At 37.9% G+C, this 14,258-nt stretch overlaps 1 protein-coding gene across 2 annotated transcripts in view; it reads right to left on the minus strand.

Annotated features, from left to right (window-relative positions):
• ATP2A2 (ATPase sarcoplasmic/endoplasmic reticulum Ca2+ transporting 2) overlaps window positions 1–14,258 on the minus strand; it is a 57,761-nt gene that overhangs the window by 17,096 nt on the left and 26,407 nt on the right. For both annotated transcript variants that reach the window (XM_005901231.3, XM_070386186.1), the window contains exons 6-9: window positions 8,280–8,360; window positions 6,293–6,378; window positions 4,927–5,391; window positions 526–614 (exon numbers count right to left, since the gene is read on the minus strand). In XM_005901231.3, the coding sequence (XP_005901293.2) occupies window positions 526–614; window positions 4,927–5,391; window positions 6,293–6,378; window positions 8,280–8,360 (721 nt within the window). The remainder of the gene's footprint in view (window positions 1–525; window positions 615–4,926; window positions 5,392–6,292; window positions 6,379–8,279; window positions 8,361–14,258) is intronic.

Here is a 14,258-nt window from a genome sequence, read left to right on the forward strand (position 1 = left end):
GTGATGGCTCCTAGAAATCCGATGCTGGAGACGGTAACAGAATGTGTCTCTGATATCAGTAAAGACCAGAAATTCTTAGTTACTGAAATTCCTCCACCACTGGTATCCATCCATAAGGAAAAGTCAGGAATTCCCTGGTGGTCCAGTGCTTAGGACTTGGTGCTCTCACTGCCGGGGCCTGGGGTCTGATTCTTGGTTGGGGAACTAAGAGACCACAAACTGTGTGGCATGGCAAACAAACAAAAATAAAAAACCACCCCCAAAACTCACCTAAACAGAAACCCCACTTGAAAATTTAGGCTTCAAAAGATGAAAAAGGTTCACTGGCTTACACAATCGATTTCAACTGTGTATCAATTTTCAGGTATGTGTTACCAATTTTATTTTTTTTTAAAGTAGGCCATTTTGATAACCCACATGAGCTACATCAGGAAAATTATCTGAACATTTCAGAGACACTACAAGTCTGTACAGTCACCAAACTACCAAAGTGGAGCCTTTAAAAGACAAGGAAAGTTTACTCACACTTCTCCAATAGGTGCATATGTTGATCCAGTTATGGTAAACTCATTAAGGGAACAGGTATCACCTTCAACTTTGTCCAGAATGAACATCTACAGAAAAAAAAAGCCTAAGTGTTTAAAAGACATTAAAAAAAAATATGCTAGAAGCATATAACCTTTGCTAAGACAAAAGGCCCTTCTGACTTAAGCGTCGAAGCTCAGCATGAGAAGTACTGTTCCTTATTCTAACTAGACACTATTAAGACTGCCTCCCCATTCATCTAACAGTCTGAAAAACAGCATCACTGAGGTGCTAAATAAATAAGCAGCAATGGCACCAAGCAGAGGAGAAAGAGAACCTACATGAAAACCAAGTTATGAGGACTCTGGGCCAGTCAGTTCCAAAGACTCAGTAGTACTTTTTAGAATACTGAGAATTCCAAATGGCAGGCTGAGAAAGTGACCTAGGTATCCCTGCTTTAGAGCTAAGAGTAAAAGCCTAGGAAGAATAAACTCACATATCAGAGTTGCATAAACATTCCCCAAGTAAAATAAGACAAATTGCTTCTCTACTCCTTTCCACTTACTTTTTATTGTGGCAATAGCTCATTTTCTATGAAGCTGCACAACCACATGGCTACAGTAATGAGCCCGCAGAGCTGAATGAACTGATGTTACCAAGACGATAACACATGGAAGCGTGCTCTAGGAAGGAATTCTTAAGTTTACAGAATAATAAAGTGACATGAGCCAGTTTTTTAAGGTGAGGGTATTTTTTCCCCCCTCTTGGTTTGCTTTCCAATTGTAATTCAGAAGTCCAGTTTGGAATGATCAAACCATTCTACAATAAAGAATTTTTAACATGTTAAACTCAAGTTAAAAAAAGAGCCATGTAATGCTTTAAAAAATCTTTTCAGAGCATTCCGACTCATACTCTGTAAGAAAATCTGGTTTTGTTTTAAAATAACTTCCTTTCCCTCATAAGATTTGTTTATCATATAGCATATACTTTTAAATTCCAGAAGCTTCATTTCAAAAGTATACTCAGAACTAAATCAACCTGGGAACTGAACTAAAGCTGTGAGATAAAAGGATTAAAAAAAAATTATATACAATGGGATTTAAAACTGTGATGACTCCTGGTAAAAGGCTCTAGTTCAAACACATATAATTGGTGTGTCAAATGAGGAAAAGATTCATGTCCAAGGTCACACGCAGCAAGATCACCAATTCCTACAGTTTTTTTTTCCTAGCAGATACAACATCTAAAAAAGGAATTTTGGCAGAAAGCTCTTTCCAAAAATGTCTGACATTTACAGAAGAGGAAAAAAAGGAATAGAGAGGTTAAAGGACGTGCCCAAGGTTACACAATTATTAGGTGGGAGAGAGAAACAGATTTTACCGATCTCTCCTATCAGAAAACTGAACTTTACCTTACTATTAAAAGTTGTGGGACCCTCAGCCATGGCACAGTTTCTCAGAGCCTAAGTTTTCTAACCTCTTGAGGAGTATACCACACGATTCAGACAAAGTCAAACGTGAAAAACTAACTGCACTAAGACTTATCAAAGCAAGTTGGCATCATTATGACTACACCATGTCACTTCTTTAATGACGCTGTTTATAAAAGTGAAGCTCTTTGGGTCTATACCACAGTACAAAATATTCTAAGACATTCAGAATTCTAACCCACACAAACTAAATCTGAATGCACACAGGCATTTTTAGACTGCAAGCCAGTAAACCATTTAGAAACTGCATGATGAAAGTACCCCTAAGTCAAGGGCAGTTATGCAACCCACTGCAAGAAACCTCCTGTGGAATACTGATTAGCATCTGCTTTCTGTCCCCAAAAGGTAGAAGAGAACAAAGAGGCAAGCTGTTTCTTTAACAGTACATTTGAAATCAGATTATTTAAGGGAAAATACAAGGAAAAAATCCAACATGTTTGGGGACCAAGGAAAGAAAATTTAGGTAGCTCAGTTACAATCTGCATCTACTTAAGACAAGTTAGAAGCTTGCCACTTGAACACCTGTCCATTATTTCTTTACCAACTGGGCTATCAGAATCTGGGTTTTGGACAACACAAAGAGTTGAGGGTACATATATCAAAAAATTAGCACAAATTTAAATTCGGTAAGTAAAGAGTCTGAGGGTTCAATGTATTAAAACAAGAACAATTTCTAATGCTAAAAAAACCCATTATCTAAAACCCAGAGGGCCAAGGGGATGATGGCATGTCCTTCGATGTCATTCAGAAGCATTACTTAACAGGCATTTATTTTAAGATTTAGTGTGCTGGAAAATTTTAACATTCTTTCACTGTGCTATTATAAAAAAGGCTCATGTTTTATGAAGTTGTGGCTTTTTGTCCTCTATAAAAGATAAACTTAGTTTTATTTCCCTGTGTGATATTAACCAGTTTTTATAATCTAACACACACTAAGTCCTATTCTAATACTGAGCACTTCCTCACATGTTCCTGTAACCAGTTTTACCATCTTACTGATTTTCTTTCATTGAACTAATGACCCAAACAGAATCTTTGACATGAATTTCATTCAACATTTGAGTTGTGTCTCTTTTGAAAAATTACTTTGACTTGTACAAATGATGTGACTTACAATCATCATGAAATGACTATCAGTTAGTGAATATACATCTTCTAATATAGATACAAAATAAGAAAAAATTGTTTCTTTGCGATGAGAATTCTGAAGTTACTCTCTTAACAACTTGCACATTATCTACAGCAGTGCTGACTACACTTATCATGTTGTACACTGACATTCCCTAATATTTAACTGGAAGTTTGTACCTTTTGTTCACCTTCATCTAATTTCTCACCCTCCAGACTAATAACCACAAATCTGCTCTTTTTCTATGTTTGTTGTTGAAGTATAATTGACCTACACTATGTTATTACTTGCTGGTATGTGGGATAATGATGTGATATTCCTATCCATTTCAAAATGATCGTTAAGTCTAGTTATCATCTGCCACCATACATAGATACTACATTATTACTGACTGTCCCGCGCTGTACATTTCATACCGATGACACTTTTGTAACTGGAAGTTTATACTGTTTTTCTCATCCTTCTACCTCAAAGTTGTTTGAATAAAACCTATGGAAATTGAATTACACGAAAGAACTTCATTTAGCTGTATCTTTACATTATTTCCTTATTCTGCTTAGGGCAGGTTTAAACAGTTTATTTTATCTTAAAGTGATAGTCAAAACAACATCAGAAAAGGAAGGATGAACACAAAATGAAGCAAGTTAAACACAATTATTTACTTTTCAAGAAGAAAAACATGTTTCATTCAATGTGTTAAGGAAATACCAATTAGAATTTTATGTAGGCAGATAACTAGCTGGTTTTAGACAATTCTTACTTTGAAGCTTGTGTTAACATACATACACTTAGAAAAACAGGGAAATAAAGGAAGCATAGTCATCTAACACACTGACAGACTGCTTATAGTTACTTCCCCAATACAAGTATATCACTCATGTAGATAACCTCCAGCAGATACAATTCAATTTGCTTAAAGCACATAAAAGGTATCAAACTATAAATCAAAAGTTTTATGATCCAGCAATCCCACTTCTGGGCATATATCCAGAAATGAGAAAACTAATTTGAAAAGATACCCGCACCCCAATGTTCACAGCAGCACTATTTACATCAGTTAAGACATGCAACCAAGTAATTGTCTATTGATACATGACTGGATAAAGATGATGATTAGGGTTGACATATACACACCATTATATAGAAAACAGATCAACACTCTTGTAATGCCCTATATGGGAAAAGAATCTTTTAAAGAGTGAGCATATGTTATGTGTATGTATAACCGATTCATTTTGCTGTACACCTGAAACTAGCAACACTATAACTATAATAATTGCTTTAAAAAAAGAAAAAAATAGCAACATGGATAGACCTAGAGATCATACTAAGTAAACTAAGTAAGACAAAAACAAATGTGATACCACTTGTATGTGGAACCAAAAAAAAAAAAAGATACAAATTAACTCATTTAAAAAATAAAAATAGACCCATAGACTAGAAAAGAAACTTACAGTTACCAAAGGGGAAAGGGAAGGGTTAAAATTAGGAGTTTGAGATTAACATATATACACTACTGCATACCAACAAGGACCTACTATATAGCACAGGGAACTATACTCAATATTTTTTAATAAGCTACAATGGAAAGGAATCTAAAAAGAATATACATATATATATCTCTGAATCACTATGCTGTACACCTGAAACCAACAAATCATTGTTAACTACATTAAAAATAAAATTTAACAAAACAATAAAGCTCTTAATGATATGAGGGCATATTCTTATGATGAATCAACAACCATAACTCAGAAAAGATTTTTAAACTACTTCCACTTACCCTGCAGACTGACATCTGGTTCGTTGTCAGTGTGCCCGTCTTGTCTGAGCAGATAACAGAAGTACAACCAAGGGTTTCCACGGAAGGGAGACTTCGAACAATGGCATTTTTCTTTGCCATTCTGCGAGTTCCAAGCGCCAGGCAAGTGGTGATGACAGCAGGCAGACCTTCAGGAATGGCTGCTACAGCCAGGGCTACTGCAATCTTAAAGTAGTATATAGCACCTCTGATCCAGGAGCCCCCATGAACTGGGTCATTGAAGTGCCCAATGTTTATGATCCAGACCGCAATGCATATAAGGGAGATGACTTTGGACAGCTGTTCCCCAAACTCATCTAGTTTCTGCTGGAGGGGTGTTCTCTCCTGTTCTGTTGCTACCATCTCATCTCGGATCTTGCCAATTTCAGTGTTAACTCCAGTTGCCACCACCACTCCCATCGCTTTGCCAGCAGCAATGTTTGTACCCTAGGACAGAAGGAGAGAACTGGTTAAGAGATTAACACTATATCCTACTTAAATCCTGACTAGTAAACTCAGACTTGTGTGGATTTTGATGAGGGCACCCAGACTCTCTACTGGGCCTCTCTACGCACCACATTCTACTGGGCCTTCGAGTGGCTACTACTCAGGTAACCAGCCTTCACATTTTGATGATGAGCAATACCTCAAGGCAGGTGGTGTAGTATATCTCTCTGTGATTCTCCGTAAATGAAAATGGTACCCACTTGCCCCAGAGTCCTTTACACTGGCCCACCTGAAATCTCTACTCACTGAGTCTGGCTTGCAGAGAGCTCTGGACCGGAGCAGAGCTTAACCCCTCTGTGTTTCTGACTTTTCAAACATTATACGGCTCTCAACCCTAAGCATTCTCTACCTCTGGCTCCAACAACCCCACCTCTCCTTTCATCCCCGTAATAAGAAGGACGACCAGGACCAGGAGCTGCCCTCGAGGACCTCCACTCAAGCACCGGTATTCAAAGTGCAAGGTTTCCCTCCCCGCTCTATTGTAATTCCTAGTTCATTATTTTCATTGTAGCTCTGCAATACTTTTTAAAAATTTACTATGGGTGGTTAGATTCCCATGTTAACACACAAAAGCCTACTACTTGAAATACCACTTTAAATTCTAAACAAAAACTATGAATTTCCCAGCTTTATATTTCAAAAAAATTTTAACACAAAAATTGGAACAGTGCAATAAACATCTATTTTACTTTTCACCCAGACTCACCAATTATTAATGGTTTGCCACATTTGCTTTCTTTCTAAACACACACCTTTTAATTGTGAGCTATACACAGTTATCATCCACGTCATTTTAAAGGAAACACCCCTTTAAAGGTTAAATCTTATCCAAAGTACTCACAGAAAAGAGCATGTTCTTCTTATCTTGATTGACAGCCCGCGGGTCAGGGACAGGGTCAGTGTGCTTGATGACAGAGACAGATTCACCTAAGCAGGGGTGATACAGAAGGCTCACACTTAGAACCCTCGTACCCTCGTTCACTCGTGCCAATACCACTCTCAGGAAAAGGGAAAAAAGCCCCAGTTCATTCAAAACGGTATAAACTAGTAAAATGCAGTAACAGAAACTAATACAGTATTGTAAAGTAATTAGCCTCCAATCAAAATAAATAAAAAAAAGAAAGAAACTAATTTATCCAAGAAAAAAAAATCAAAATAAAGGAATTTAATTTTGAAGTAAAATTCGAGTCAATTACCTTTATTTTCTTAACTATTCAAATTTAGTTCATTTTCAAGTATCATTTTATACTCTAATATAGCAGATGTAGATTTATTGTATACTTATATATACACACATATTGTGTGTATATAATAGTTAAAAAACTGAAAGTGTATTTACTTTTAACAAAATGAATGAACTGTAGATACAGATATGAATACTGAGGCTCATCCACTGTAAAGCCTGTTTTTGTTCAATAATGCCAAAGATGAGAAATGAAAACACTGTTCTAGATAACATTTGCAGGTACTTATCAACCATTCTACTTTAATAAACCAAAATGAAAAACAGCCATCAGCAGCACTAAAAAAAGACCACATGGAGTAAGAGACCACTTCTTAGAACTTTCACAATGTCTCGTTGAACCTGGTTTCAACCTAACAATCACCTATGAAATGCAGCTGGCCCTTGAACAACGCAGCAGCAGTTGGGGGGCCAACCCCTCTGCATTCATAAATCTGCACAGAACTTAGGCCTGGCCCTCTGTATACATATGATTCCTCTGGATGTGCAGTTCTGCATCTGAGGATTCAACCAACTGGTTTATTAATGAAAAAAATCTGCAGATAAGTGAACACATGCAGTTCAAACACACACTGTTCAAGGGTTAATGGTATATAAAGAGGGTGAAACATGGCCCTAGCTGTTAACTCAAATTTCAGGAAGCAAATTTCTCTCTCAGTATTTAACAGAAGACTCTGGTTCTTCAATCTAGCCTAAAACTAGAGTATGATTTTTATTTAAAATGGATATTATTTTTGTACGCACAATTTGAGAATTTTATATACAATCTGATCAATTCCCTACCATTTTATGGCTTAATCAGCTTCCAGGTTGTTGCTGATAACAGCAGTTTTAGTAGATAAGCTATTCATAAAGAAACAATAAAAAATACAGAGTCCAGGTTACTCATGTCCTACTTCGAAGACATTTAGTTACTTTTCAAAACTAATCATCAGATAAATCTTTGAATTTTGTACTTACTCACTATTTAATTCAGGTTAGCATTGTTTAAGTTAATCTTCTGACCACCTTACTTCCAGTTAATATGAACCCTCCACCCTAGACTGTGCCTTTATCAAACAAAAACGGGAAAATGTTCCGAACAATCCCAAATCTAATTAGTGTTCAAATTTTAGGCAGTAGACGTTCACCATTTTGGAGGGTGACTTTTGTTAATTGTACATTTTACTATTGCAAAGTATGTCAGGTGTGAGATCAGTATTCCCTGGAGTCTATTTTTCCTGCCTGGAAAAAAAACACTAGGTAATTAATTCACTTTCCACAAAACAGAGAGACAACAACACTGCTTCAACTTTATCTCAGGCTACTGAAGGAATTTTCAACCTTTAAAAAAACTTTTAAATTCAAAACTAATTTCTAATAAAATTTAAATATAAGAAGGTCTTATGAGATGAAAGCCAACTGTTTTAAAATCATAGCTTGGCATCTATTGGCAAAAAGACTGATAAAGCTTTACAAAACAAACATCTTGGAAAGATTAGGGTGGAACGCCATCAATGGACAGTGGGCAAGAGTCAGTTCAGTCATCAGCATAGAATCTGAGGGGCCTCAGGAACCAAGCAGCCTGCCAATACATGATATTTACCTGTGAGAATTGACTGGTCAACTCTTAGAGTAGTAGATTTGATGGAAGTTAATCTTATATCAGCAGGAACTTTGTCACCAACTAATTGGGAAGAAAAAAAGCAGCTTAAATAAGGAACTTTTGAAATCATGTTACATAAAGAAGCTGTCTCCAAATCAAACACACCATTTAAAGAAAATAAAGAGTCTGTATACAGCACAAATTTAATGTGCTACAGGGACTGCCTTGGTGGTTCAGGGGTTCGGACTCTGTGCTTCCAGTGCAGGCGGCATGGGTTCAATCCTGGGGAACTAGGATCCCACAGGCTGCAGGGGACTCACCCCCCACCCTCAAATCTGCTACAATAAGCAATATAAGCAACTTGTCCTCAGGGTCATAAAAACTCTTCCTGGATAAATACCAGATATGAAGTACACAAGCAAGAGAATAATGATGCTTGGGCAAACAGCTCTAAGTACACATTATTTAGTCATACTCACACACACACGGCATGGCGAGGGGGACCGAATTGTAAACTGATTTTTTCCACTGGGAAAGCTAAATTGTCACAAACAGGAAACAAATACCTCTATAAAAAGATGCTCAATTAATCTCACTCATAAGAAAAAGGCAAGATAAAACAACACAGAGAGACCACTTTTTAAACTATCAAATTGACAAAGGAGTTGAGGAAAAAATGCACTAAGTTTGAAAGAATGTACAGAAACAGGGCTTCTTTATACAGAGTGACTATAAGATGTGGAAAATTTAGTTTTAATAAGCAAAAAAAAAAAAAAAAAAAAAATCCAAAACCCCTAAAACAAACCAAAGCTACAAATCACTTAGAGGCAAGTGCATGAAAAGTCAAAGCCAAAGTCACTCAGTTGTGTCCAACTCTTTGCGACCCCATGAACTAAATAAACAGTCCATGGAATTCTCCACGCCAGAATACTGGAGTGGGTAGGCGTTCCTTTCTCCAGGGTATCTTCCCAACCCAGGTCTCCTGCACTGCAGACAGATCCTTTACCAGTTGAGCCACCAGGGAAACCCAAGATCCTTTTTCCAGCGGATCTTCCCGACTCAGGAATTGAACCAGGGTCTCCTGCATTACAGGCAGATTCTTTACTAGCTGAGCAAGTCCATGAGCAGGTATTAATGAAAATTCGGTGCTTAGTGCACTGCTAATAAGGACAAACTGAATGTAACGTCAATAAACATACCATATAATATTAGTATTCGTTTAATATTTTTAACTCAACTAGGCATCCAGACTTAGTGACGATCCTACATACACCGCTGAGTACAAAGAAAAAAACTTACAAAATCTCTGGAGGGCAAACTGGTAATACATATCAAAAGTGCAAAGCACAGGGGTTCCCTGGTGGTCCAGTGGACAGGACTCTGAGCTCTGCTTTTGCTTTCACAGCCAAGCGCATAGGTTCAATTCCTGGTTGGGGACCTGCGATCCCTGTAAGCCGCATGGGATGACAAAAAACCAAACAAAAATGGACAAACACAATCTTTTTACCCCATAAATTCCACTATAAAGAATTTATTCTACAGATATGCTTGTAGTACATAGTTAAGTTTTTTTTTTTTTTTTAATCAGCAACAGAAAGAAGAGACAAGTCTATTCATACTGCACATTAAGTGCAGAAAACACAAGTGCACAGCACTGTGCACACGGAGCTCCGCATGAGAAAATGCCTCTGGCGGGGATAACAGACTCAGAACACCAGACAGCAGGCCATGAGTGGAAGGAGACTTTTCACCTTATATGTATGTACCCTTTGGTACCTTCCGAAATTTGCATTATCAGATAAATGAAAAACCTCTTGTGTAACCTCTGGGAGATCTTTAATTCAAGTGAGTCTTCTTTTCTGGGCCAGAGCTCCTTTAATAGCTCTTAAATGGACCATGTCTTAGCCCCTTTCCTTGACAGTATTTGAAATAAATGCCACAACACAGACCAAGGAACAGGTAAAGCCTGTATTTCACCTGCACCCTGAGAACAATGCCCAGAATACTGTAGGCGTTCAAATATTGTTAGATGAGTATGTTTTAGTATCAAAGCAACTGAACAGTAAACATAAGTACAAAACAGCTTTCCCTGACTCTCTGAAAGGTACTAAGGTGTTTTTAGGAGTCTTAAGCAAGGACGGCTAACAGAACAAATAAGCACCATTTCCCCTACAAATGCATGTATTAAGTTAAATCTTAATTTTCCAGACTTACGCTACCATACAGAACTGTTAACTCTGTCACTGGTTATACATAAACTGTCTTAAGAGGTAGATTCAATGGATTCAGTCTACTTCTTAGACAGAATCCACTTCTAAGTAGTAGATTGATTTCATTTGTTAAACCTTCTATTTAGTTCTAATATTTCTGTAACTCACAGCGTTTAAACTCAGGCAGAGTATAGTTCATGACACAAACCCTACAACCTATATAAGAAACGCGGTCACACGGCGGCACAGAACAAGACTGCCAAGATCTACCCCCAGGAGGCAAAGATCACCCTCGCACTCAACTGCAGGGACACAAAGTTAAGGGGAAATTCCTGCTGGAAATGCTTATGCAGCAACCGCAATACTCAGATGGAAGACACTAGAAACTTTCATTTTATTCATAATACAATTCTGCTCATACAACAACAGTAAGTAACTGAATCTTAAAATTTAGTGGCCTTCACAACCTAAAATACCCCATCAAGATAAAACCTTAAAATAGCTTAGGGAATTCTCTGGTGGTCCAGTGCTTAGGACTGCGCATTTTCACTGCCGAGGGCATTCGATCCCTGGTGATGGAACTAAGATTCTTGCCAGCTGCTACTGCAGCAAAAAATAAACGGACAAAAACCTCAAACAACCTAAAAAACTTTTACTGTGTTAGTTCTGGCTGTCATAATTTGACCCTACATAACCTTGAACATGAAAAGGATCCAAGTTCAATGTTGAGTGCGTGACCCTAAATGGAAAAATTACCTAACAATGTTCCTTTAACGTCTGAAGCAATTTATGCCATGACCCTACAGGAGCAGAAAACTTCTAACATGGCATAGCAGTCACCACCATCTATAGGCCCACCTGCACTGTAACAACTGAATGGAAACCACCAGTCTAAAAGCAGAATGCCAGGAATTCTCTGTGGTCCAGGGGTGAGGACTCCGTGCTTCCACTGCAAGGGGCGGGGGTTCAAAGTCTGGGAAACTAAGATCCCGCAAGCCACATGGTGCAGCCAAAAAGGAAAAAATAAAATAAAATAGCACAAGGTGTCATTTTATACTGGAGCTGAATCTCTTTTAAACAACTTCATATATTAGCTCTAGCTTGTACTCTCATATACCTGGCCACAATTTTATTAAGGTCAGCAAATCTAATATTCGAACTGAGGACCCAGAAGTTGTATCTTGCCGTTTATTTTGCTGTGTTTCAGTGGCAGCTCAGAGGATTAAAAATGAATGAAAAATGTGTTTTTGAGGCAAGAAATACTAAGATTAATTTTTTTCCTCAGTAACACAGTCAACATGTAAGTTACTAGTTTAAGGCGGGATTGATACTATACATGCAGCATTTAAAATTATGTTAAAGTTTAAACTTGCATTACAGAGAAACCAGCTTATTTTTACTCCTGCTGCTGCTACTACTGCTAAATCACTTCAGTCGTGTCCGACTCTGTGTGACCCCATAGATGGCAGCCCACCAGGCTCCCCCGTCCCTGGGATTCTCCTAAAAGTCTGTTTTAAATATATGAAGGCTATCTCTGTTGTACAGAAATTATACTGATATACGTTTAATTATTGGTTAAATATTCAAGAACAAGTCAGATGTAAAATGCTAGTGGAAACAAGTGACTGGGAAGTCCTTAAACACTGATGTCATGCCTTTTTAAACTTTTGTTCCCTCTTGTAACAACCATTCTAAATGGGAGGCAACTACATATGTAGGAACTCAAAGATGACCTGGGGATCCAATTCCCTGACCAGGGATCGAACCTGGGTCCCCTGTGTTGGTAGCATAGCGTCTTAGCCACTGGACCACACAAGAAGTTGTTTAAAAATTGATCTTACGCTCTTATTAACTTTTCTTCCATCCTGTAACAGCCATTCTAACTGGAAGGCAATTATGTATTTAGGAACTAAAAGATGACCTGGGGACCTTTTATAAACTACAGAATCTTGGGGCTTGCTCTTTAAGAGCCTGGTTCAGTGCATTTGGGATCCAGGAATCCTTTATTTTAAAGAAATTCTCCAAGCACACTAAAAAATTAATACAAGGGGAAAAAAGGCTTAGTAACTGGTATCCCAGATCCTGTGAAGAGCCTGTTTAGAACAGTCTTTCCTGTGTGCTGTTTCTCATGTGCCTTGTATGCGAAGCTCTAGGCCAAGAAGACCCTAAGTCCCTAACACTTGGGAAATGTACTACCTTAAAAGTTTCACGTTTATTTCCATTACAAAATGATCTCTCTGTGGAAAAGGTGCGCATGTGCTTAGTCGCTCAGTCGTGTCTGACTCCTTGTGACCCCATGGACTACAGCCCGCCAGACTCCCCTGTCCATGGGGATTCTCCAGGCAAAAACACTGGGGTGGGCTGCCATGCTCTTCTCCTGTGTGGAAAAGGTACTAAGAGCATAAATCCAAACTGGCCTTAAAAACCTGCCAAGTTCTAGTATTCTCTTAGCGAGAAAGACACTCCCTTGCATCATCTTGACCAGACCAACTCGTCCTCATTCTAGACAGGAAACTAAAGGTAGCAATAGGAGTCTTGCCTAAAGAACTTCAATTAATGAAAGACTTCCTTTAATTTACTGTGTGACTCTGCTTTTGGTTTGGAGGAGTCAATTCAGGATTAAATCTACGAGGAAGCTGGTTGTCTAAAGAAGCAAAAGATCCATGAAAACAAAGATTCACTTAGATTTCAACTAAGACATAATTTTCTTTTGTCTGCAGGCTTCTGTGAATTCCAGACAGAGGGTTTTGTGCAAGAGGAGTAGGCAGCCTGTTCCGATGATCACATCCAGTGATATTTCCCTGATGGGGCATGTCAGTGCCCTCAGGGCAAGTGGTAGTGGAAAATTCTTACTCTTGCCAACGGGATGCTCTGCAATTTTTTCCTCTGAAAATTTTTTTGTCTCTTGAGTTCAGGCAGTGTAATAGAAGAGTAAACTCTGTTATAAACTACTTTCTGTTTAACATCTGACACTTAAAATTCAGCTCTTGGCTCCTTAAGTCTGTAGCTCTTTAAAACCCGCTATCACAACACAGATTTCCACTCTGAACAAATTCTTCAATGCACACTTTATGATGAGTTACCAAGAACACAAGTAAAAGCCATTTAAAGGAAAATACTACTTGGCCACATTTTAGAACCGAATGAACACAAGCTTTCTTAATCTTAAAATTTGGGAAAGACTATTTATAAGGCCAGGATGATTTAACATTGGTTATATTATTATGTCAAAAACACTGACAGTTAAAATCAGCACAACTCAGAAAAGGCCTTTTTTGAATTGATTATATGTAAGGAAAGAAATCTAACGTATTGTGGCAAATTCTACCAGTTTATTCAAATCTTTTTTTTTTTTTTTAAAGTTCTACCAGTTTATTGCTACCAACCCGTCACCCTCCACCCTCATGCACACATGCTCAGTCATGTAACCCCATGGACTGCAGCCTGCCAGGCTCCTCTGTCCTTCGACTTTTCCAGGCAAGAATACTGGAGCAAATCTTTTTTTTTTTTATTTTTTAAAGAAAACTATATATAAGATCAGAAAATTACCTCTTAAATACCACTATTGTTTCTGAGTTCAAATGGCTCTGAGGAGAAGCCAGCCATAATAGAATTAACCTAAATTAGTTAAACATTTAACTGTGACTCCAACACTTTCACTCCTAATTTGAGTCATAAATTTTGTAGTTAGGAAAAAGAATGAATGAAATTCTTCACTTGAGAAGCTCTACCTGCCTACTTAACACTATTTCCAGGCCTCAGGGTGAGC

Source organism: Bos mutus, chromosome 17 (genome assembly GCF_027580195.1).
Source record: "Bos mutus isolate GX-2022 chromosome 17, NWIPB_WYAK_1.1, whole genome shotgun sequence".
Lineage (NCBI taxonomy): Eukaryota > Metazoa > Chordata > Mammalia > Artiodactyla > Bovidae > Bos > Bos mutus.